This window comes from Microchirus variegatus (assembly GCF_963457635.1).
Source record: "Microchirus variegatus genome assembly, chromosome: 23".
NCBI lineage: Eukaryota > Metazoa > Chordata > Actinopteri > Pleuronectiformes > Soleidae > Microchirus > Microchirus variegatus.
Genome location: NC_139824.1, coordinates 9,369,376 through 9,396,604, shown reverse-complemented (window position 1 = coordinate 9,396,604; position 27,229 = coordinate 9,369,376). Strand labels below are relative to the sequence as shown.

Below are 27,229 nucleotides of genomic sequence, written 5' to 3'. Positions count from 1 at the left end.
ACAGTTCCAGAAGGATACCAAAACCAAGGTCCTGGAGTGGCCCACACAGAGCCCAGACCTCAATCCTATTGAGAATCTGTGGCGGGTGCTCAAGGTGAATGTTGATGCTTGGAAACCATGCAAATTTGGACCAACTGGAATGGAAGAATGGACCAAAATCCCTCAGGAGACCTGTGCCAACCAACTCTTCCTGTTGCAAACCATTCCTGGTCTTTTGTTTAGATCAGTGCAAACCTATTTCAATGCATGACATGATAATCCAGTAAGAAAATAACAAATTAATTAAAAAATAAAACATTATTCATATGATTTCATTCCAGTTAGTCATTCACATTTAATTAAAAAGTGTTAAAAAAAAAAAAATCTAAATACAATGATGACATGTTTTCCTCAAAATGCAATATAGAGTCCTCCACGTTGTTCCCTTTGTGTCTGAAGCTGTGGAATGGAGTCAAATCTGAGGGGAGGGGACAGTCAGGAGTCCAGTGGGCTTCAGCTTGTTGATCCCTCCGTCCAAGATACAAACCCGTGGGAAGTTTACCTTGACCAGATGAGCAGCGAACTGAAAGACATTTAGAGAAGAGAAATATGTACTCAAACATTATTATGTGAAGACACCTGAACCACTGCAGTTGCGTTACAAGACTATATAAGGAAAAGAATGTGGTACTGTGGACCGTTGATACCTTTGATAATGAGGGATAGGTAGATACTAGAAAATATGTAGTAATTTGCCTCTGGGGACTTGTGTGTTAGAAGCTCTATAGATCATCACTCACAACCTGGAACATCAAGGGAATATTTCTATGTGTTGATCCGAGAGAGGCTTGGATATATGTGGATGAAAGTGTAACCTGGATGTACGGCAAGTGGAAATAAATGTGCTTAACCCTTTTCATGACTCTTCCCTGCCTTGGTGATTGAAGCAGTACCTACGAGTCAAGCCCATAAGAACCTGGCTACAGCTAACGACTTTGGCCGGCTTTGGAACTAAGTTTGCTACAGTATTGTTGATTAACTTAACTACCATATAAGGGAAATTTAGTCTATTCAAAACTTGGAGATTAACTGCGAGGAAGAAGACAGAGCAAGTCATTATACACTTACACAGAAATGAACAGCGGTCTTTGACCTAACATAACTGCACATTTTGAAGAACTGCTGCTATCACGAGATAGCAGTTCTTCCAGAAACGTGGTTACAAATCCTCTCCATTTACTTGTCAGTGTCTTGTCACACTGACCTGTGAACAGCTGATATTAAATGTCAACTGTGACATGTTCAGTGTGTGTGTTTATGCGTGTCCTTATGGGGAGGGGAGGTTTGTTGTTGCAAAACACCCAACTTCTTAATGTAGAGAGGCGATGTCGCGACCTGTTTTCTAACCTATTTCTTGTGCTCTCACGGTTGATTAAATAATTCCCAAACAAAAACTAAACAGCAGACGTATAACCTATTATTTTACCTGTGTAATGCAAACACTTCTGTGCTTAGATGCTGTGGTTGCACCAGTGACTGGAAATCTACTTAAAGGGGACATATTTTACCCTATTTCTCCAAGTTAACCAAGTTCCCTGGTGTCTTAAGGAACATGTCTGTGACATGCTTTGGTCAAAATACTGTTCAGAACGCTCTGTTTAGTAGTATCTCTTTAGGTCCACCTTAAAAAAAAAAAGTAAAACGAAACTTACCTGTCTTACAGGGACAGGAAATGACATCAGCCACAGAGGCTACTGGGAGCTAACAGCAGTTAGCATTTGTAAAAGTGATCATTTGCAGGCTCTAGCAGGCACATTGCTGTCACATAATAACATGTATCCACTGGGCAGATAAATCCTCTGAGTCTGGAAGTTTGTGTAGAACTCTGTGCTGCACTGTGGAGCACAGAGAATAGAAGAGAATAGACTTCCACTTTTCAGATGCCGTTGCTCTCTCCAACACTCTCCCATGTTTTACGGACAAAGCGGAGCTTCGTGAAACAACAATTCCAGGAATTTAGCGCATTGTGACGTCCCAGTGAGCGCGGAAGTCAACATCACGTCTTATCTCCTGTACTTAGACTGAGGAGGACCACAAAAACATGACATGAGTCATCGTTTTTCACACTTTGCCGACTGATAGGACCTCCAGAGTCCCAAATATAAGGATTTAAATGATTAAGAAGTTGATTTTGCATAACATGTCGCCTTTAAGCAAATGCTGTGGCCAAGATTTCAGATCTAATCTTGGATAAAACAAATTCATTCAGTGAAATATAGTATAAGTTGTTAAATTGTAAATTGTTTAACCAAGCTGTCACAAAAAACTCTCTTAAATTTGGCTCTAATACTGTAGTACTATTATTATTATTGGAAGATGAGGGTGTGTAAGATTTATATCATCTACTCAATGACTTAAAGATGTTGAAACAGTCAAATGGTTCATTTAACCTCATCTTTACCATTGAATTAACCCCTCACACACACACACACACCACATTCTATAGTGATTTGCTTTGTAAAACAAAGGTAGAAAATCAATAACTTTAAGTGCATCAAGCTGAAATGCAAAATTAAATTACTGATCCATTCATTTATTCCATTTAGTTGCAGAACAACGAGACCAAACCAGTTGCTTTGGATTAAAAACAATTCTGACTCAAATGACTGAATTGTCCACATAAATTGAGAGCATGAGAGATCAGTGTTGTTTCTGAATGCCAATAGGGTTTAAATGTTAAAGGTTTAACGTAAGGCCTCACCACACATGGCGTGGTCTTCAGGCTTCAGGCTTTACAAAAGGTTTTTTCGTGTTCTTATGTGTCGTTGAGTCAAAATTATGATTGATTTGATATTGCATATTTAAAAAAAAATATACCGAAATGACAAAATAGACTATTTTTCTTCTATTTTTATTTGTAAAAACGAGCCAAACGAACTTTGAAATGTGACAAATTTCCAAATAAACTGGCCTATAGGTTGTACTGAAAAAAAGGATAAGTCACTATATTGCACATTCATATACACTTTAATACAGTAAGCGTAAAAAAGTGGCCTAAATGCTCTGTGTTCTAAGGGTTAAATATGAAATAAAATAAATATATATATATATTTTTACTTTATTTCTGTGGAGGTGGTAAACTGGTGTATCAATAAAAGGTAGATGTGAATGTTGGGGTAAGTGCCAAGCTTGATGAGTGGATATGTTTACCATGTTGTTATTTGATCGTAAACACAATACGACAATAGGGTTGAAGGGACTGCCAGACTCTGTAGGAATCATCATCAGTGTACAATAAATATCCCACAACAATTGTTCCACTAGTTCAGACTGAACCAGTGATGCACCAACTAATAAAGGACACTGTGCCACCCCTAAGGCAGTGCTACTAGCAAGGCTACAAATTCAACAATAAAACTGCAGTAAACTAAAAGTGCCACAGGGGCTTTTAAAATACCAGGAATAGGTTTGCAGTAAGTGGATTCGAGTTTATATATATATATATATATATATATATATATATAAAAATATATATATAAATAAGTTACCCTCATTAAGAAGCATCTTGGTCAAAATGGTCACCTCATTACATAATGCTGGAATGACTAAATAAATAAATAAATCAATGAATAAACAAGCAAAGATGGGGCAAATTATAAACTCTTGGTGTGTCAAGTTGGAAAATGCACTCAGGTCAATGAAAATGTAGAACTTTAGGATCACATTAGGATACAGCAAAAGAAGAAGAAGAAGAAGAAGATCAGCAACAGTAGATGTAACTATGAGGAGGGCCTTGGTTGTGTCTTTTTGACAGAACAAAACAATAAACTAATAATAAACTACAAGCATTTCCTGGAGAAATGGAGAAATATCAGTTTCAATTTATATATTGTATTGTCTCATTTACTCGTTCTTGTTAATCATTTTTTTTCTTGCTTTTTGATCCTGGTGCTGCTTCTTGAAGCTTTTCATCTTGATTAATTGTCTGTTTTGCACCTAAATACCAAATACAAACGTCTTGTGTGTCCTTGGCAATAAAACTGATTCTGATTAGAGATTCAAATTGGCAAGATAACGCAATTTCTGTTAAGAAAATGATGTTGTTATTTCAGTCACGGTATTGTGCAATCATATTCTAAATGCTGTGTGGCTGTGTCTCTCACCATGGCTGCATTCTTCATGGTGTGGCTGATGACCACAATGACACGTCCCCTGTAGCTCTGCAGGATTCCTGTAGCAGGACATTGCATCAGTTCACCATCAGGGTTGAAGACTGTGCTGGAGGGAATGTTGATGCTGCCAGAAATATGGCCCCTGCTGAAGCTGGAGGCAGTGGGATTAAGGAGCGCACTTTGAAAAAGTACAATGCCCCATCAGCAATGATTTACACCTTGTGTTTTTAATGCAGTAGCACATTCAATTTCACATTTCGTAGAACGCTTGGATGACATTGTTCTGATAGTTATAAAGCGAGTGTATTCAGTCAGTTTCATAACACCCTAATTAGAGTGCTTGTTATACTGCGTATCAGACTGACATCCAAAACAAAAAGCATGTAAGACGAGTTAGAAAATAGCAGTGTTGGAAAATTTAATCTGTTAAACTGAGTGGAGGGGTGAAGAAAAGAGAATAAAAGAGGAGATAAAGGAAACAGCAAAAAAAAGGAGATTAATGAACACATCCCTTGGTTCAGTCAGAACAAACCAGCCGCTACATAAGGAGTCAGGATGTCACATAAAGCAGAACACAATAGCTGATGAATCTTATTGTTCTAAATTTGGCCATGGAACCTCAAGTGGCACATGCCTCTAATTTGACAGAAGACAATAATCCAGTCAGGCGACCGTACAGACTCACATTTAGATTATCCTGATTAGCCCCCACAAAGGCCTTAATTTAATCCACCCTTTGTAACCACAGAAACCCACAACAGAGCTTTAACTAAGATCACAGTAAAGAGTGAACAAAGGTTGCCAAATCCTGTGGAAGTGCTCAAATCTCTTTTATCCACGTTAGTTGGCCTGAGGAGCCTTCATCAATGAGGAGGAGGCGCTAGTGTAGGAATAGGGTAGGAACTACCATTTCAAAATTCCCCAGTCTATCCACTAATCCTTATTGATTAATGGCTGTTTAACCTCTCCATTCCACCAGTGAGCTGAAGGGTGATCTCCATTTCTTCTCGTGCCCTGCAAATGTATGTCATTCTAAGCCATTATAGCCATGTGAATTAAAACAAAAATCTGTCCAATGTTATTATTCATTTAAGAAATTGTGAAGAGTGTATTTTCATAATGGCTGTGTGTGTATGCATAAAACCATAAGACCATGCATGGCCCTATGGTTGGTGTTCTGCAGAAAACATCTATCCATCCATCTTCTACCGCATTTATCCTCCACATGAGGTTCATGGGGGGGAGTTGTGCCAATCTCAGCTGATATACGGGGTACACCCTGGACAGGTCACCAGTCCATCACAGGGCCACATATACAGTAGACAAACCATTCACTCTTACGATCACACCTATGACCAATTTAGTGTGTCCATTTTCACTTAATCCCCTGTTGTTAGACTGTGGGAGGAAACCGGAAAAAAAGGCAAGAGCACTAACCACATTAGCAACTGTGTAGCCCCCTGTAGAAAACATTTACTTCTTAAATGTCAAACTTTCAACCAAGCCGGTGTCTGATTACTACATTGAGCTCAAGCAATAGGAGCATTTTCTCAAGCATCCATTTAGGACCACTTTACCTTGAGTTTGCTTAAAAGTTATGAATTTTCCCCACTGCTACAGAAAAGGAGGAGGGCAAACACATTCAAATATTCTACAATATCTCGACATGACCTTATATACCCAGGAAAAGACTGTTTAGTTTATGCCGTATACAGACAGGCAAATGTCATAGCTACACAGAAATGTTAAGGATACTCCTCTGCACTGCGAATGTCGGCTGCGATGATTTTAGGCTTGCCGGCTTTGGTCCGCTTGGTGATTCCGCCCAAAGACAGCTCACATAGGTCAATTAAGTCCTCGGCCGAGATCCTGGGGGATACTTCTGCCTTCAAGTCACACAGTGCCAGAGGCTCTCGGGACTAGAGGAAGTCACGGATGAAAAAAACAGGACAGGTTATTGGAAGAAAAATAATTGAAATATCTAAGTAAATCAGTGTCAAATGAAAAAAAAGTAGAGATTTGTCAAGTAATTAAGCCTGCATATGATCAATCATACAGTATACGATACATTCCTTGGACAGTGTTTCTCTCCAACTCAGAGAACACTTGAGTTATCCAGCACATTACCATAAAAATATTACAGCAGTGAGAGAGAGAGCACCATAGATGATCAGCAGAAGCAGTCAGAACATGAGACTCTGCCACAGTTTCCACCTGCACTGCAAAATGTGTTCATTAAAGCACAGAGCCAGAAGCATGGCTGCAGGGGACTTGGACCCTGCTCTGTAATACTGAGCAAGCAGTACCTATAATCTACCTCTGTGAGTCCAAGATGCCCTAAGATGCCCTTGAATCTTTTAAAAATGATTAAAAATAACAATCATACTACACTCTTAGAAATAAAAGTGCTAAGAAGAACCACATAAGGTTCTTTCGGCTTTTCCTCATAGGAGAACCCTTTTTGCCTTCAGGTAGAATCTTTTTATAAAGGTTCCACCTGGAACCCTTTTGGGGGGTTTCACCAAGAACCCGTTTAAAACCCTTTTTTCAGGAAAGGGGTTTTAAAGTGTTGTCTGGATCAAAATGGTTCTTACTGGAACCATTATTGTTACCAAGAACCCTTGAAACCCTTTCAGAAGCAAATGGTTCCAGGTAGAACATCAGCCCTTGTAGAAGGACCCTTTTGGAACCCTTGTTTCTAAGAGTGTACTAATAATAGTTTGACTTCTAATGCTGCTACTACTACTACTACTACTACTAATAATAATAATAATATTAAACCCTAGAGGCCAACAGTTTCCATCCATTACAAAATGTTTAAGAGGACGTAACCCCACTCAGTGATCCATTATTTTAAAGCGAGTATATACAATACAAACATACTAAGGATAGTGGATAAGGCTGAAACAATGATTTACTTAATCAGTTATTAATCTATTATTAAATTAATTAGTCAATTAATCATCAACTATCAGTTTTATTAGATTTTTTTTTTCATTATTAAAACAGGTGTTCTGATTTTTCAGCTTCTTAAATGTGAATATAGTAGGATTCCTTTGCTCCATGTAGCAAAGCATAGCATTGCAAGCATAGCAATCACAGAAATCATTAAAACACTGCTCAAAATTATTTTCAGTATTTTATGGACCAAACAGATACTTGATTAATTGAGAGAATAAACAGGAGATTACTCGATTGTGAAAATAATCGGTAGTTGCAGCCGTAGCAGTGTATTTAACAGAAGTTTTACAATATTGGTATTTATTTGTCACACAGTGCTCGTCTCACTTTTTTTCTTTTTTTTTTTTTTTAAACTAAGGCCTAATTATAGTTATGTCTAAAACCCTCCTCTGGAATCCAAGGGAGTTACTTATCATATGACTGTGCCCTGAGATTTGTCACTGGTTGTGGTCGAACTCACTCATCACTAAGATACTTTATATTGAATCTGTGAATATGTCCTTATCTGAGTGTACGCAGACATTCACATTGGCTGTTATTCATCTATCTATAAGGCTCTTCTTGGCTGAGTTCCTACATATCTTCTCTTCGTTCATGCAAAGTTCTTTCTGCTCAACGTGTTACAACAGAATTAGAATTAGGGAATAGAGCGTTCTCTCCAGACTGAACTGATTTCACCTGGAGCGTTTTGTTCATTCGATCTTATTAGACAGACAAAGAGGTACCAGTGAACATTGCCCTGTGTTTTCAATTTATTACTGTGACCTCAACTCTTGCACTTTAAATGTCATGCAAACACTATACAGTACACTGTTACATTACATTGTTTTTGGTCAAAATTATTGCTTGTAACCTGTATCTAATGTAATATTTATGATGACGTGTGCTGCTGACCTTAAGGCCAGGTCACCCTTGGGAAAAGAGATTTCGATCTCAATGGGTTATTACCAGGTTAAAATAAATAAATAAATAAAGTAAGTAAGCACGATTAACATGCTATCATGTTTTCTGCATGCACACACTGCTTTCATGAGAAAGAACCACAGTTAAAGCAGAATGACTCTCACACTCGTAAAAATAAGGGTTACAAAATGGTCCTTCTACAAGGGCTGAGGTTCTACCTGGAACCATTTGCTTCTGAATAATCCTTTCCCGAAGTAAGGGTTTTTCAAGGGTTCTTGGTAACACCAATGGTTCAAGTAAGCAGCATTTTGATCCAAAGAACCCTTTAAAACCCTTTCCTGAATAAAGGGTTTTAAAAGGGTTCTTGGTGGAACCCTCCAAAAGGGTTCCAGGTAGAAACTTTATACAAAGGTTCTACCTGGAGCCAAAAGGGTTCTCTCTCTATGAGGACAAGCCTAAGAACCTTATATGGTTCTACTTAGCACTTTTATTTCTAAGCGTGTACTAAACGGATCAAAATTCCCAAATAGCACAGTATCTCAATAAAACTGAGGGTATTTTGGGAATTTTATTATTAATGTGACAAAAAAAAAAATTACGAACAATTTTTACTATAGGTTTAACTTTTGAATTATAATGGTAGCAGAATATTCTCTAACCTTTCTGCAGGCCCTTCATCCTCACTGCTCTCAGACTTTTTAGAACCAGCAGAGTGTTGAATAATGGGGAAGATTTAAATAAATAAATAAAGCCTTTTAAGCACATGGTACGTGGTAAATTTACGACTTGACAGGACCGCGTCTGACAGTTAGGCACTCTCACTCTCCTCACTGACTTGGCGTGATTAGCAAAGTGGCAAAACACACACAGAAAGTGTATCCATACACATAGTTTGACAGAAATGGGGGAAATATGGAGAGTTTGATTGTCTGATATAGGGCTGACGGTTCACTGCGCGGTGGCTTAAATGTCATGATGAGCGGTGTGTGCCAGCCAAGAACAGCTTAATCACACTTTCACATTTCACTAGCCTGACAGGGAGGAGCGCAAACTGAAGCCACTGATAAACAGAGTTCTCCTAATACTTATCGCCTGGAAGTGTTGTTCATTTTAGATTATCCCAGGCAAAGTTTCAAGTGTGGCACCCAAAACTGGAGTCACCAATTCGCCATGTATAAGGCCACATAAATTAGGGACTTTTCTCTTTGACTGTGGGTTTGTAGTATTGGAGATAATTCAGCAGGTGTTTTTGCTTGAAGAAGGGCACAGGAAACAAAGGTTTGATTAAAAAAATAGGGCTGTGGTTGATGAAAAAGCAAAGGTCCTGGGGAAAACAAGGATAAACAACCTCAAAAAATGACTCCCGGCAAACTCCCACACAATGCTCAAACGGCCCCTTATAACCCTTCTAGTCCCACTCTAATTGGACTGGACCTATTCATGAAGGTAAAAGTGGGCAAACCAAACCAGACAAAACTCAACATGTTGGACATACATGATTCTGTCTTAGTATTACACATACCTCTAAGCCTGACTCGCCTGAAAAGGTAGGAGGGAACCTTTTCACAAACTTATTTTTATTTCTAGCGCCCCAGGAAATGTTTGCTGGGATTGAACACTACTGCTGTGTCTCAATCCAGGGGCTGGATCCTCCCAAGTGCATCGCCGCCAGAGGAGATTATACTCCGTCGACTGCTCACTCAGAAGGAGATGGAAGTCATGTGCTGCGTGAAATGAAGCAGTCCATCCTACACAACACTGTACACCAGGCTGTACCAAGAGGATAATTGCCGTAGTCCATAGTTTGAAGTCCTGAATCAAAGTTCTTAGTGCGCCCTTAATCCCTAATAAATTCTCATATACTTAAACAAATCTGATTCAAGTATACTTCATTTTTCCATGTAGCTGTAAAACTCGATAGCGATTTTTCAGTCAATTCTAGTTTTGTATTGTACAAGTTGTATTTGTTTTGTGATTATTTATTAGTTTCGATGGACCCACCAGTGATTATTATTATTTTTTTTAAATATTTAACGCAATACTAGAGGAAATAGAGACGCATCATCCCATACTCCGGCATGTGATGTCTCTCAAGAACCCGTCATATACTAACCTGGAATATGATTTAAAAGCAAAACTTAGCTCTGATTTGGAACAACAGATAGAATTTGTAGAGAAATAAAACACTATTTCTCCAACAACAACACCATAAGTCAACTATTCAAACCAATGCAGTCAATTCTATAATTATTAATTATTCACAGCAGATAGTTTTTCGACTTAAAGCACTATGACATAGCTGTTTGTGAGCTTTCTGCACACAATGCATTCAGGTGTGAAAGGTGAAAAAGGCTGCTAAACAAAGACAAATGGGACTTCTTAAAGTAGCTTATTCTAACATGAAAGATTAACTCGGCTTAACAGGCTGCGATCAGAGCGCAGCTATTGAATCAGGCGTCGACTGTAGTGAAAAGAGCAGGTGTTGTTGATGTGTAGGTGTAATGTGTGCTGAGTCACATTATGCAAATCACTGTTCAATTTCAAACACAGGATAAAGTCTTGGAACAATAGTTGTCAAGATAACCAGATAACATTCACCTCGGAAAATCCTGAGAGCCAGTAATTTACTAATAAAGAATGAATTAATTCATTGTTACAGCCTGATTAACACCTCTGCTGTTGTTAGTTTCAAAAGACAGAATCACTTATTTCCTTGTCAGTGCCAATCATATGTAATCTTTACAACTTACTCTCAGTGTGTGTGATTAAGTCAAACTCACCAGGTCCGTCTTGGGCATGTCCTGATAGTCTGACGAGTAGTACGTTGCCGTTTTCCCAAAGCCATTGTCACCCGCGGCCTTTGGCGGCTGAGCGTGTTGTCGGTACGTAGCGCTCCTTGGCGTCCAGCAGAAAAGGTTGATGGATTCGTGGACGCAGCGCTCAATGTCGATTTCTGCGTAAGAAAAGGGGAAAAGTAGAAAAAAACAAGACATCGTCAGTGACAGTGGTGGAGCAGCTCCCGACCTGTGAGCCGAGTAATAACACAACAGAGGTCCTGATATTTTTGTGGTCCAGGTTTGATAACATTAACCTACTCCCTGTTAGTAAAATAGAACCATATAAGGTTCTTCGGCTTGTCCTCATAGGAGAACCCTTTATGGCTCCAGGTAGAACCTTTTTTATTAAGGTACCACCTGGAACCCTTTTGGAGGGTTCCACCAAGAACCCTTTGAAAACACTTTATTCAGGAAAGGGGTTTTAAAGGGTTATCTGGATCAAAATGTTTCTTACTGGAACCATTAGTGTTACCAAGAACCCTTGAAAAACCCTTTCTTCGGGAAAGGGTTTTTCAGAAGCAAATGGTTCCAGGTAGAACCTCAGCCCTTACCCTTATTTCTAAGAGTGTAGTGATCCACCAATTTATTTATGATTATATCATTATTTCCTTGCAATAGCACTTTAAGAAATGTTGTCTTCAACAGTATTCGTGGCATGGACATAAGACGGTAAACATTTCCCCCATTTTTCCCCTTTCCCTAGGGAATCTTCTCGAGCTGAAAGATGAGGCGCAAAAGGTTAGCACAATCCAATTTCTCCAAAAGGGTTCACATCAGTAATTATTGCGATTAACAGTCAGTTAATTCCAATTTTTGTGGTAGATGTATCAATGAAAACTGGCTCACAACCTCCTCCTCCAAAAGCGCAGCTGCCAGCGACGTGTTCAGGGAAGATGGACTGAGTGAAAACAGTCGTCTTTGTACTTGCTACTGACCTGACTAGACACTTTTTGTCCCCCAGAATAAAGAATGAATAAATGTTTTGTCCTGACAGCAGCACCAAATAAAAAAAGTTAAGGGATCATCAAGGATAATATCATTTAGACAAAGGTGAATGAACATAATTAGTTAACAATATAAGAACCTATCCTTTGAGTCAGACAAAAAGAGAAGATTATGTAAATGAGTTCTGGGATTAGTTGTAGAAATAAGTAGCTTGACCTTGGCATTTTGCTGCCATTAATAATCTTAAGTAGTCATCCAGCAGCGACAGCAGCTCTTTAAGATAATAAGTGGCTATCACTTGGCTGCTGTTCCTCATCTGAGCTCTGGTCTCAAAATAAGATTTTATTAGAAGGCAAGATTTCTCCTCTTCCGCCCATTGCCTCTCCCGCGGTATCCAGCCATCTCCTGGCCCTCACACGGAGAATAGAGGGGATTAGAGAACAGGAACTCAGTGGATTGGCTATGGGAATTGGGAATTAGGGGTTCTTCAGCAAGGCTGGCTAATGAGCACTCTTTGGTATGACCTGCACCTGGGCCAGACTCAAAAGATATTATAGGAAATGTATTTTTTCCCTCTTCTTAGTCATAGTGGCATCACGTTTGGGGGGAGGGTTGTCAGCTCTCATGGGCTAGGACTCAGTTGCAAGGTTCATTCCAGTGAAAAACCCACTCGTGGCCTGAGATTTCTTATTGAGTGGCTCATTGGCAGTTCAGGGGAAACACATTTTTCCTCCCGAGGGTGACAAATTCTACATGCAATCAGTCCTCCTGCTAAGAGAGGCAGGGCGGAGGATGTGGAGATTGATATGGGCTCTAACAAGCCTTGGGCTCAGCTGGGCATTCAGAGAAGCCAATTCTGTTACAGAGTCATTTTTCTTTTTAGTCAGACAAAATTACATTTTAGTAATTATGCAGAGGCATTGATTGCAGGCTGTCACTTGTTGCCACAAATAGTATAATAGCATGATTAGTTAAGATGAACTTGGGGGGCTTTGTGGAATTGAACTGTGAGAGATAAAAGAATTCAGTGAGTAAATTTAAGTGCGTACAATAATGTTCCAACCAGTTACTGCATAACTAACACACCATGAATTAAAGAACACAAAGTATAAGGCCAGCCATCAGTGCAGTAGTTGTGACAATTCCATTCTTTCCCCTTCTCAGTACTTTTATTTGTGAACCACAATCAGAGATGACATTGTGGTGTGATGAGAGTAGAAAGTGACTATCTTTTGTCCAGTGATGTGTTCATTCATCCATGAATCATACATAGGGCTGTCAATAAAACATGCCACTAATCACATCATGATGACACATGCCTTTATTGTATTCTATTTCAATAAACTGATCACGGTAAGATAGCATTCTAATGGTTCTGTCTTTGTTCTAATGATACTTGGATGGATAATGTCCTTCTTGTATGACTTTATGGGATGCACTTACATACTTGGTTACCATAATTACTGTATATTTCAATTTCAGTCATCAGTAAACGTTTTGGAGCTCCCATTTTTCCACCATCTCACGGTGAAACATAGGTCTTAGATCAGGTATATAAGGAATGCCGGACCAACAATGACCCGCTTTGTTTTTGAACAACGCAGACAGTATGGAGAGACCTTAAGCGTGGAGAGTGGGTCGAAACATTGCTGAGGAGAGTATAACTTGATGATAGTCAGCAACTCAAATTGCCAGAATCAGAACCTGCAAGTTCAAGAGCAACGAGGGACAGCTTAAGACCAGGTTATCATTCGTCCTGAGTGATCCCATCACGTGTCGACAGCACTAAGTACTAAGTACTACCTATGCATCCTGAATGCGTCCTCAGCTCTTATCACACAAACTACAGCTTTAATTCACTCAGCTCCAACAGACTCTTCTTTCTCTTCCTCTACCTGTCTCTCACAACACAGACACACACGGATACACACACACTTTTACATCAGACATACCTGCACATTCAAACTTGTTAAACACATCATTTTGTTCTACACTCTTAAAAATAAGGGTTCCAAAGAGTCGGTTGGTCTAAAACTTAGGTGTCGTCAGTCACACTGCAGTCAGTAATAATCATTAGTGCTTGGGTAAACCAGGTCTGAAGTCAGTGGCATAATATTGTGATGGTAATAAGCCCCCATAGACTGACGCACAACATGCATACACTCTGCCTGATGGTTCACCTGTGTGCAAATGGAAATGGTTTTCAGAAAAGCACTCTCTCACTGGCCACTAAAACTGTAAGCTAAGGTGCAAGGAAACCTGATTTCTAAAGGCAATGGGAGAGAGCACTCTGATCAACTTATTATATTTTACGGTCAAATCACCCATAATTATTTAAGAGGCTAATTAAGTCTATTTAGAACCGTAACACTCAGCATAACAACCTTTCATTTCCACACAATTGGATTCAGGGACGTCATGAATGCACTTGCACCGCGCACTCTTCACCATATGCTTAGATTGTTAATGTAGAGCCCTAAACTCTCAACAGCAATGCTCTACTTCTCCGTCTGCCAGTGTCTAAATGTGTCCCCAGATGCAGTGGAGCCACGAGCACTCTCAGCAGCCCATGGTTATTTTTCTCAGAACTAAATGTCTATAACCAGAGCTCATCAGTTCTGTGCCCAGCTCTGCTCATTTAGACAGACGCTAATGTCCCGTGAAGGCAAATGCTGCTGCATCATCAGTAAACACACGGTTCCTGTCAGCCGCAGAGCCTCTCTGGTCCATTGTGAATCAATGAAGTCTCCAAACAAGAGAAAGTTATAGATTGCCCGAGGCTACCAGCCTAAGCAAATGAGAACCACAAAATAAGATTAATTGCCAATAAACGGCAGGCTGAGACATATTGTTGGCTCAAAGGGAAAATCTTGCAGTACAGGTCTTACCTAACCAATTTTACATTTAATTCAATTTTACTTTGATATATAATACAAAAAAAAAAGAAACCTTAATTGAAAACAATTCAGCGGTGATGTAGTCCACTGTGTTACCATGAGGGTCAAGAGGAGTTTAGTGACATTTTTGTGTAGAGCAGGTCAATGAGTTACAGCATGCCATTTATTACTCAACTGACATATTGACATTTTAGGAACCAGTAGCTGAACATGACCTCAAAGTCTCTATCACTTCCCTTAAATCTAACCCACTCTCCTCTGTCAGCATATTGGCAACTATGAAGTTCACAGTGTTATGTGTAATAGGCTTGTCACTGAGAATTATTGTCACCGGTCCAATTTAGTGCCTAGAAAGAGACGAGTGTGTCTAAATCATTTAAGAGCCACTGTCCTGTGATGTTATCTTGACCGTTAACTTTTACTCCAACAGTTGCAGATAGGAATAGAAACAGAGCAAACTGTCTTCTTTTAATTCAACCACTCAAGCCTACTTAAGCAAAGTTCATCTGTCTCTCGAAACCTTAAATTCAAATAAAAACATGTCAATCAAGGTCCTTTAGATGGACACAATTAGATACAAGGTTCGGTAGGAAAAGACGCATTACAGAGACAGGTTTGGATTGGCAAAAATAAATAAATAGTGCGCAACTTTGATACGATGTTAGCTGATTGTTAAATATTAAATTCTTCCATGTGCAGCTTTTTCACCGCAGACATTTTGACAGATCACATTAGGAAAACAACAGTTGTAAATAATCAAAAACGGATCATGGCTGACTTCAATTTGGCTTCCACGGTTCCAAGGTGCATGCTGTAGCTCTGTCACACTCTCTTGACTTTCATGAACTGAAGGGAGCCACTATTCATATTATCAATAACACTTGTCAGAATGTCTGCTGTGACAAGGTTTTGCCAAGGCTTAAAAACAACATTCACGTCAAAATCCGTCCTCTATAATACCATACAGTATTTTTGAGTCTTGCGCAGACTCATTTTCTTCTGTCCAGCCAGAATCGGGGGAACATTTTTTTTTGGAGGGGCTTGACACATGCAGCTCCTGTATTTACAATCATGTGCAGCATGTGGAGTCGACTGTGAAACAAATGAACGTGAGCCTCAGTAGTATGAGGACATCAATTCTGCACGTCTTATGCCAGGAAGGAGCAGGTGCAGGCCACAAATGAAAAAATTGCCATAACTCACAGTCTATGTATTTTATGTGTGTGTGTGTGGGGGGGGGTGGTGGTGCACATTGGTTGCCAAAACCTTGCTAGCAGTAATATTAAAGACTTCTTTGTTCTATGCATTATTTATATATATATATATATATATATATATATATATATATATATATATATATATATGCACATACATATATACATATGTATATATATATATATATATATACACACACACACACACACACATATATATATATACACACATATACATATGTATACACACATATATATAAATATACGCACATATACATATGTATAATACATATATACACACATACATACATATATATTTATATATAAAAATGTTTATATTTATATATACATAATATATTCTAATTGGATTATTGGCATTCTAATTCCATATTGATTGATTACATCATGTCATTCCATTTGCACCACTCTTTCGACACTTATGTTATATATCACTTGTGATGCTCTTTTTGCGATCTTATGTTGTTATTGTTATTGCGATCTTATATTGTTATTATTGTAATTTTGGAGCAACCTGGAACAAGAATTTCCTTCGGGATTAATAAAGTTCTATCTTATCTTAATATTTACATTACACGTAAACATAGCATGAATCCTGTTTATCAGCATGTCTGTATTGCCGTGAACAAGCGCTGACATCTAGCAAACCAAGTACAGTTTATCGCATCAAATCCTTAAGGTCTGTGAGAAATCCATTACACTGGTTGTTGAGATAATGCAATCTGGATTACAGTGGTGGACAAACCCACAGGCAGACCCCAAATCACCATCCCCCATGTTGCTGGCACAGCTACCAGAAGAAAAAAAAAAAGTAAATGAAACACTTACCACTCCACACTAATAAGAACACAGTAGTAAGAGTGTTACTCCACTGCTGTCCAGCAAAAGGTGATGAACACTGTGTTGAACTTTGGTACTGGATTGGATTTAGCAGTCAGTGTCTGCAACAAGTCATATCAAACTATTCTGTTCATAATATTTTGTAGCTTACATTCGTTTCTTCTTTTTTTTCACGTGCAGCTTTATGCGATTCCATGGTTCCTGACGATGTTTACACGTAAGTTGTTCCTCCTTGCTCTCACAATGCGAATGAGTGTGGATCAGAACATGGCTGGAAGCTTGAGTAAACAAACACTGTTTGGGGCCACTGTTGTCCAGAATTCCTTCCTAATATAGTAAATATATAAATAAATACAAATATAAATATAAATATAAATATAGAGACTGCCAGATAGTACACCAGGTATGCTCACGTTGTGATAATGAGGCTGGCAGTGGAGAGAAAGAAGCTGGCAGAAGCAGTCGCTCTCAGGAAATCTTGCCAAAGAAGCTTACTGCAGCTCTAGGCCAACATATTTTACCTTTATAAGGCGAACTGGCTCTGCTTTTCCCTTCCACCTCAATCACATGAATCTGTTGGACTTTGGCAGTAAAACACAGTGAAGTATGGCAACATTGACTTAAGGCAGGAGAGGAGGCTGCTGGCCTTCATTTGCAGAGTCTTCCAGCATCCCTTTTAGACAAATCATCCCTGTCTATGTTGGTTTTAAAATCCCAATGTCATCCTGCCTTTTAGCTTAAAAAAAAAAAAAAAAGTAGGCGAAGCAGTTTTTGGAAATGGAGATGTAAAAGAAATTGTGTGAGCTATCCTCCAGGCAAAGGCATACATTATGAATGCTGTTCTCAGGTTTTATGTCACAAATACTTTGCTGGAGTAATCACTTTGTGAACCGGAGCTGTAAAGTGGGCTCGTATTAAGAGCCACTTTTAGAAGTCTTCACTCTGTGTGACGTATACAGTCGATAAAGACAGGAAAACCCACCAGCGAATGTGTCAGCGTCTGTCTCTACCATGAAACATATATTTGGTCCGGGAGACTGTCCATTAATGTTGTGCAACCAACAAAGCAAAGCTTATACTGTAAGCAAGCATCAACTCTGTATGATTAGAATCAACCCTCTAAATTCTTCCGTCCTTGCCCTCCTCCTGTGCATTATTTAAAACATAAAGCTGAATCGATGCTTTTGCTTGTAATGCACTGAAACCTTCAGGGATTAACAACCATACTGCTGAGTTAAGAGGCTTAATTTCCGTATTCGCCACCCCACCTGTATGCCAGACATTTTTGGTTTGGTAGTCTTTAATTCCCATGCTAATCCTGAAATTAATTTGCAAGAGTGGCCATACTACCATCAATAGCTCTGAAATTAGGATAAATCATGGAGGTGCTGATGCAGATGTAGTTGACTGATGGATGCAAAGCAGTATGAAGTGGAGTATGTCTGCATCAGGGTGCAGAGAAGCCTGCTTGAGAATACCATTAATTCATCCTCATTATCCCTATGAAACACTGTGTGCCTTTGGTAAAAATGGACAACCTTCAAATTTTGTAGTGGTTTCAACTCCTACAAAATCAACTCGTAACCACTGAGGTATTACAGATTAAAGCAAGCACAAGGTAAATGGTCTTGTTGTTAATCAGTGAGTAACAATTGGCCTAACCTGAGAATAGAATAGATCTGTAAAAAGGGATGAAGGCAGTGAATAAACAAACATGTATACACCAGTTCATATTCTCACCTGGCAGGTCAGAAAAGAGCAGGATGCACTCATTGAAGCCATTGGCCAAGAGACGATCCCGGAGTTGCTGCAATATTGCCACGCCGATGCAGAAGGGGAACGAGGAGTTACCCAGCAGCAGCGTGTCCCACAGGTGAAAGATCTTGTGCAGTGGAAAGACATCTACATGACAGGTACAGGAAAGGAAACAACAAGAGAGGATTTTATGATTTAACTGAAAACAAGGGAAAGGCAAATCCCCCAAGGCATGTGGGACAGGATCCTGCAAGTATGAATATAACATCCAACGTGCACGCAGTGGCAAATGGGGCATCAGCTTGTACATAATGATTATAATTTGCATGTGCATGACGCATTTACTTAACATGGTGCTATGGCTTTGCAATGATAAGCTCACTAAGCAAAATTTTGCAATGGCAAGGGTGCCTGGAGGGATATTTGATGTAAGGGAGGCAGCTGGGAAAATGTTTTTAGGTGGGTGTTGTTGTGGGAAAAATGACAGGAAGAACATCTGGGGGCCGAGAAGCTTTAGAGAAAAAAGCCAGCACAGGGTTATTTAGAGCAACATAAAACCTTGTCCTGATAATACATCCCACTGCGCTTTATAGTGTTTTCAGTCATATCACATTCAGTATTTGAAAATGTAATGTTTCCTCCTTTTTCTGATTTATGAAAACTAATCACTACTGTCCACTATGTGACACTGGGGTTTGTTAACATGGATGCTTGCCAAAGAGACGCTTGTTTGGGTGGGGTGTGGCCGCCCTGACACAGGCTAAGAGAGCAAGAGTGGTGGCAAAGTGCCTCGGAGGGTCGGCACCACATTAGCAGTCTGCAGCAGTAAGGCTAGTGCATGTGAGTGACAGGCTGTGCGTGTAAGTGTCGATGTGTGAATGGAGAATGACCCTCCAACCTTGTCTCATATTGGATTGGAAACATTAGCAGTCAGAGGGATGCACGTCCTCACAATGCCTCAGGGGAAGGGAAAGGGGTTAAAAGGGTCACACACCGTACCCCAATATGATGTACACAGTGTGGGGTTCACATAACTCAGTGTGTGGAGTACATCGAGAGTAATTTGGAAACAGTTAAAAAGAAAACATCACATGTGTTCTAACTGCAGAAGTGCTGTTGTAGATCTGCAAAATTAAATCAACAAGGCAAAAAGTTATTCAAACAGTTGGACTGTATGATGGAGCCGGGCCTAGAAATACGCAGAGGTTAATTGCGTTAAATTTAATTTGTTAAAATGATCTGTGACCCCCTTTTAATACGCTCGTAATTCAGAGCTCCAACTGCTCTCGGCGGATAGATAAAAGCGTAGCGCTGCCATCAGCTGACAAACTGCACACGGAGAACCTGCCAAAACAACATCTCTATGTACCTCTGACACAGCACAGCGAGTGAAGGGATTATACATTTCGTTAGAATCCCCAAAAAACACCTGTATCTGCTTTACAGTGTCGAGTTTACGGCTGTTAAGTGACAGTTGAAACAGATGTGTACCTCCTTAAAAAAATGTAATGTCCTATCAATACAATTCTGAAAAGTATTATGCACCACTGACTGAAAAATGATAGGTGCTCTACATTATATGGGAACTAAAACAACCCTGAAATTAACCCTGAAAACAAACCCTCATTAGCCTGCTGGACTTAAACAGTGGTAAAATATACTTTCAGATCATTCAAGTTAAGTCAAAAGTTGATCAAAGCAAAATGATAAAAAAACATTTAATGTTCTTAAAGTAAAAAGCCTTGTTAAGTTAAATTAATAATTATATCAACATATAAGCAGAATCTTATAAGCAGAAGTAAGCTATAAGCTATATTTGAGTTCTTTTGAGGTCTTTTTTCATGAGTCATGTAAAAGATAACCATGCTCCAAATGCTGGGGAAAAACAATAAGGAAAACTAGTGATATACTAGTGGCTGTGCTTAATTCCAATAAATAAATAATACAGATAAATGCACAGGTAGAAATTTGAGATGATGCAGGACTGAGCATTTGAGTCTTTCCCCAATTTCACCCAGGAATAGAATGAATTAGCAGCTGGAATAAAGGTCACAAATAGGAAAAAGGACCCTTCCGGCCACTTATATTGTGACTCTATCCTAAAATACCATATGAAGGTTTCTGAATTATGCAAATCATGCAGAGTGACACACCACATTCGCATTGTGAGAGCAAGGAGAAACAACTTACGTGTAAACATCGTCAGGAACCATGGAATCGCATAAAGCTGCACGTGAAAAAAAAGAAGAAACGAATGTAAGCTACAAAATATTATGAACTGATGTTGTGTTTATTTTTATGTAATGCTTAGTAAGTCAAACACTCAAATAAGATGAACGAATGTCTGCATCACTTGAGGGATTTCTGCAGCACACATGGAGGAACAGAAATGACAATAAAGAGCAAACTGTTTTTGGTTTTGTTATTTCCCAGTGGGGAGAAAACAAACAATGAAGTTTATTGCGTCAGTCTTGCCATCACTGCTTCTTCTCATTGTACTCTCTGTTTCATACTTCCCCTGGAGAGGACGCATACTTCGAAAGACCACACAAACACACACATACACCATTAGCGACTTGTTCCAACACCTGCCAATTGTTGGTCACAGCAAAGCAGCAAAGGGTCTGGATGTAAACTGTGTGCTAAATGCAGAGGAGCTGGTGATGGGACCTCTTCCGTGCCCAGGATTGATGAGCAGGAGAGAGAAAGCCAGCACACTCTGAGTTAAAGACTCAATCTGGACAGCTCAGTGGCAACACTGCAAGTCCAGCCAGATTGGATTAGTGGAGGTGTAAATGGCAAGCCCAGGAGAGGCGATGTGGCCAAATTGAAAATGGCCTAAATTAAACTACTGGCTTGCAATCTGACTCTTTCCCTATGGCATTACTGGAGAAGAGTCCTTGACGACCACCACCACCTCTCTACCATCATTCATGGTTCAATACATTTGCATAAGATTAGTCTTTTTCTCTAAGACAAACAGGTATTAATCTAGCTATGATTTGGTACACATTTATATAAAATCTAATGCATTTCTTACTGCAGTGATTTTTACAAGTCAGACAGATTTAAAAGCCTGAGTAAAGAGAAAAAAACAGTTCAGAGTGTTCTCTGAAGTTCAGAGGAAAATGGGGATTTATGGCCTGTAAAGTCTAATTACTAGGATTGACATCAAAGATGGAAGCTGTATCAACAAAGTGTATTGTAATATTACCCTAGTCTAACAATAAAAACGGGCTTAAGAGGTTTCCTCTGATAGGCAAGTCAGTGCTGGCACGACAGATCAACATCATAGGATCATGCTTTTCTCTGGGGAGCCAACATAGCAGCAGTGACATTGAATCACAGCGGACATCTGTTGAAGGTGATGGTTTTGTTTGAAAAAAAAAGAAAAAGAAAGAAAATCCATAGCAGCAGCATCAGAAATAGCAAGGAAGGAACATTTTAAATCTCTGTCTCCTCAGTGATGAAATGCCCACTTTTCATTGGGTAATGTCCCAGAAGCCGCTCTCCAGCTGACCCACATTCATCAGCACACTAACTGAAACCCTAGAGAGACAGTGGATACTTTAACCTTGTCACTGTTTGAGCAGAGTGTGCGAGAAGGCGGGGTAAAGGGCGGGAAGAGGTGGTACAGGGTAAGAAAAATAAGGTAAGTCTGGCAGCAGACAATCATTAAGTGTGCCTGGTAGACATTAGCCTTTGTATAAATCATTGTCAGTGGACTATAGGGAAAAGATGGCCCTGGCCACACACTCTGGAAAGGAAGATATACAACGACAAATATCAATGACAATGAAAAGATACCAACAGTTTTCTACGAATAGTGATTTACTTTGCTCCTGGTGCGGGGCCAGGAACTGGAATAATTTCTAACTCTCTTTGACTTTCCATTGAAGGTAAACTTGCAACAAAAGACAAAAGTGTTATCCCGCTACGTCCCCCACTACCGTTTATTGTTGTTAGTATGACAGGGCAATCGCACACTTGATAACTTACATCTGGAATGAAGCCAATCTCATTTAGGTGGTTGCTTAGCTCTGGGTCATGGAAGGCAATCATTTGAGAGAAAACAGTCAAGTACTCTGAAACACAGGCAGAAGAGGAAAAAGGTCAACATAAAACGCAGAGTTTAACTTGGTAAACAAACACGTGAAAGATGAAAGAATGAAAAGGTATTTTAAAAAAATAATTTACAACAATCATACTATGAGATTTTAGGTATCATTTACTTCCGTGTAATAAAAAAAAAGGTGCAACTGTGCAAACGTGAAGACTTAAAACTACTGTGCACGTCAAATGGAAACCCAATGCAGCAAAATCATGTGTTAATGCCATTCTTCACACTGTAGGAAAAAAAGGCTCTGACCAGATAGACGAACATTAGCAAGCTCTTCAGGGCATCTAGCAGTGGAAAGAAATGATAATAGCCATGTTCCCCACTGAGCTCAAGAGGTGCATGGTGTAACTGTTTATCAGTCATGTAACAATTGCTTCTGACATTTGTCTGCAGGCGTTTGCGGTTCCATTTGTTTCCATCTGCAAATGAGGTGGCTCAGCTGCAAACTCCATTAAGACAGACTGGAATTAGTTTTCACAGCTTACGAACAACACAGAGGCATAACTTAATCAACAGTGAGCCGAGGAACTTAGCTCAATGCTCTGACCATGTTCAATATTCATTAATTAATTTGCAGTGGCACTTGACTATGTTAGAAGTGGAAACGTGATGGAGAAAGGGGAAGCAGAGGGGTGTAATTGATATAACAAAGGGGCAAAAAAAAAAAATTCAATAAAACACTTGCAGCTCTATTCCACTCACAAAAAACTGTATATCTCACCTTGGATGACATGCGAGTTGTCCTTCAGGAAAAAATTGTACAAGTATTTAGGGATGAACGAAGACATGCAGGAATATGCCAGTGCTGTGAAGAATAAGACATAATATTAATGGAGGCAGAGCGGAAATAGAACAAATCTACATTATTCAACAAGTTCAAAGTCGTACCTTCATTGTTGAAATTCAAGTACAGGAACGGGGCACAAAGAGAATCCAAACCTGTAATGATAATATTAAAATAGTTAAGTCACAACTGCAGGTTAGAAGACAAGGCGTGATCACCATCTAGTGTTCAGTCTTGTGAAGCACAATGGAAATAAGTGAATATTTAAAAGGAAAAACATAAAAATGATTGATTGTAGGGAGAGACTGACACAGGGGAGACACTAACCCTGCCAGTAGACTAGGTCAGGGTGGGAGACCACCCATGCTTTCAGCACACGCCTGAACTTGATATGGCCCTGAGGAGATGACAGCAGCTCATCATACTGGTGGCAGCGTGGGATGTCCACCTCAATCTGTCCAAGAAAACACATAATATCTCATAAGAAAATTCAACAGGAAGTTACATTCTATAGAAAAATCCTCCTTTTGTCCTTTTTTCAAAATAAGGATTAAACATATAAATATTCTTAATTGATAAATAGCCAAACCCTCCAGCTCTGATCTCAAAAAAGGTGTACAATAGATTTGACAATACAATACCTTCATCGGATTTAACAATACCACAGATAGCAAAATATTAGAAATAGTCTTTAACCCTTAGAACACAGAGCATGTTTGCTGCTTTTTCCAATTACTATGTTTAAACGTACAGTATATACAGAGGCTTTAGAATGCGCAATATAGTGTCTTATACCCTATTTTTCAGCACAACCTAGACAAGCTGATGAAACAGTTCCTCCATTTTCACCAACTATATAAACACACCTGAGCAAAAAGTACTGAAAATGTTTAAAATCAGATCGAATTTGTGAAATTTGGTAAAAACGTCACAGTTCAACGTTCACTTGGCTCGTTTTTATGAACAAAAATAAAAGAAAAATGGTCTAATTTTGTGACTTCTGCACAATTATTGCTATTATTGCAACACATAAGAAGCCTGAATATGTGACCTATAGACACACACCCCTAGGATGTCCATATAAGGAGTTGTGTATTATTCCCATGGGTGCACCTGCGGCACAGATCCATGCGGAACGAGCACTAAGGGTTAACAGGAATAAATGTGTACATTTATCAGGAGTTGTTTAAGTACTTTTGACTTAACATTATTGCTAAAAAAAAAACAATCAAACAAAAAAACAAAAAAATGTACCTGTCTGTCGGTCGGAATGGGAGTATCCTTGTCTATGGTGTCATATCTGGCCTGAATGTCTCCCTGTGTGAAAACGTGAAAAAGTAAGTGTCCTCACAAAATAATAATAAAACCATTTTTTCCGACACAACTATGATTCATCTTGTACCTCAATACCCAGCAGTGCAGCCCACGCTAGTCCTCGAACAAGAGGTGGAATATCCACCCTTGCCTCTTTCCACACTAGGTTCTTCTTGTATGGATAGGCCTAATGACAAAGATTAAGTCACTCAGTTTTAATTCAACAATATTACACACATGTCTCCTGTGCTTTTTGTAAACGTGTGACTCATAGTATGTGTGTGCACGTGTATTGTGTATGTGTGGAAGGATTTGCATTTTGACCTTGAGCAGCCTGTCGAAGAGGATGATGCGGATGAGTTGGTACTCGGTGTCTCTCTCGCGGATGATGATTGGCAGCGTGACGGTGGACGACAGCTCGTTGCTGCTGTTGGACTGGGGCAGACTTGACTGTCTGCGGGAGGGAACAGTAAAGGGGAATATGATATTACCCAAACCAACAACAATAAATAACTGGCTGGTGTGAAGAATAGCGACAGGGGACAAATAATGGATGGGGATTGCTTATGCTTACTCATCTTCCAGCAGAGGGTAATAGGCTTCTCCTGCAACATCCTTCAGTCTCTTTGTAAGGCAGAGAGAAGCTTGTGTTAAATAAATAAAATAAACACATAACCATTTATTAAACTGATTGAACAGATCTGGTGTTGCCCATGGCCCAGTTTTATCAAGTGTGATAAACAAGCATAATAATGTTTAGGCAAATGATTGTCATGTACTAAATTGTGTTAACCTCTTCTTCCCTCTTGGTATCAAAATAAAGATAACACTTGTGAGATTCCACCAGAGGTGTAAGTTTTACTTTATATGTCTTTAAATGCATATGGAACATGGCATAAATGATTTTTTTTTCTCTCACCTTAAAAAATATATATTTTAAAGTAAATATCACCTTTAAAATATGCAGTAGGAGCTTGAAAACACATGTATATGTAACAACATGAGCTGTGCAAAGTCTGATGCTGCTGTAGTGAAGCAGAGTAAAATGACAGAGGTTTTAATAAAGAGTTGTCTCGGCGTTCTCTCGTTTGGCACAGTTTGGCACCATCTGTGCCATTTGATTTCTTATGTACCAAATTATTAAAAACCCATTTAATTGTATTTACATGTCACTGTTGCAAATAGTGTTAACATTTGATAATTCATTATTTTAATAAAACTTTTCTTTATTTTTTATTCTTTTAATTAATTAACTCTTTGTGCTATAAACATTCAGATTGTCATTGGTGTCCATGGTGATGTGGCTAAAATGTTTTGCTTTTGTCAACACACTAAAATCCAAAATCTGTTTACGGGGATGTAAGACAAGAAAATAAACATTCCTTCTCAAATGAACCATCAAATGCTTGTTTGTTTTTTTCCCTTAAAAATTATGATAAATGGTAACTAAGTAAGTAATCAATGAATCATGTATTAACAACATCAGTGCAGTCTTCAATCAACTCAGTAACTAATGCAGAGGATCAATTAGACTTTATGCACAATATTATAGTTTACACACTGTTGCATAATGTAGATTTTAAATGTTGTCTTACATTTCTGAGTTGGCAGAGAGACAGTGTGACAGTAGTGTCGTCAAGCAAGAAACTACGATCCCTGCCCTGGCCAAATGACTCCCCATCTTCCAGGACGAAACTACATGGGAAAAGCAAAAACAGAAAACATTTTTTTACTACAACTGAGAGCGAAATGAACTTATTTGTGATTCTGTTTGTGTTGTGATGTACTTGGGCAGTGTGCAGATTGGAGGTTTGGACTGTATGATCTCCTTATTGGTCAGCTCCTTCTCCAGGTCTCCCCCAGCCAGACACCACAGATGGTACACCTCATCTATGGCTCGCTCAGATAGGTAGTTGTCATCTTCGTCTAAAGGCAAACACACAGAACCACATAGAACCATAACACTATAACAGCGAGTTTAGTTGAAGGAACAAGGTGTAGCTTCTCGACGTTTAGTGTGGCAGTGGTTTTATTGACTGTACATTTAAGAGACTGAAAGAGTGAATGTTGCCTATAATGTTGAAAATAAACATCTTAATTTTTCTCTTAAACAAAAATATTAGCGTAAATGAGAATCAATGTAGCAACAATCCACTCGTTTTCTAACCCTGTTTCATTTTGGATAGGCTTGACATAATATGTATTACAGGTTTGTAGCAATGGAAGAATTAAGCTAAGGAAAGAATAATTTCAGAAGATTATAGCAGATCTATTGCGACTTCTGTGGCCTGAATTTTTCTGAACTTTTACCATCAATAAAGTATTAAATGCTAACCATGACCAATTGTCTAATGCTAATGCGTGATACGTTCTAATTTATAGCTCCGTATTGATAAAGATGCTTTGTTGTTTTCTTCCCCCCAGGACCAGCAAATATTTTTGCTCATTAAGTTTAAATGCTAGGAAAATAATTGAATTATTATATATAAT

The 27,229-nt window shown here is 39.0% G+C and overlaps 1 protein-coding gene across 1 annotated transcript in view; it reads right to left on the bottom strand.

Annotated features, from left to right (window-relative positions):
- Positions 1-451: 451 nt before the first annotated feature.
- Positions 452-27,229, bottom strand: part of tbck (TBC1 domain containing kinase) — a gene marked incomplete at both ends in the record, with an annotated part of 31,760 nt that continues 4,982 nt past the window's right edge. The window contains 16 exons of the mRNA XM_083909752.1: positions 452-562; positions 4,143-4,302; positions 5,907-6,070; positions 10,796-10,968; positions 18,507-18,668; positions 20,712-20,748; positions 22,521-22,606; positions 23,363-23,446; positions 23,530-23,580; positions 23,753-23,879; positions 24,680-24,742; positions 24,828-24,926; positions 25,064-25,193; positions 25,314-25,363; positions 26,335-26,434; positions 26,527-26,665. Coding sequence (XP_083765878.1) covers positions 452-562; positions 4,143-4,302; positions 5,907-6,070; positions 10,796-10,968; positions 18,507-18,668; positions 20,712-20,748; positions 22,521-22,606; positions 23,363-23,446; positions 23,530-23,580; positions 23,753-23,879; positions 24,680-24,742; positions 24,828-24,926; positions 25,064-25,193; positions 25,314-25,363; positions 26,335-26,434; positions 26,527-26,665 — 1,736 coding nt within the window. The remainder of the gene's footprint in view (positions 563-4,142; positions 4,303-5,906; positions 6,071-10,795; positions 10,969-18,506; positions 18,669-20,711; positions 20,749-22,520; positions 22,607-23,362; positions 23,447-23,529; positions 23,581-23,752; positions 23,880-24,679; positions 24,743-24,827; positions 24,927-25,063; positions 25,194-25,313; positions 25,364-26,334; positions 26,435-26,526; positions 26,666-27,229) is intronic.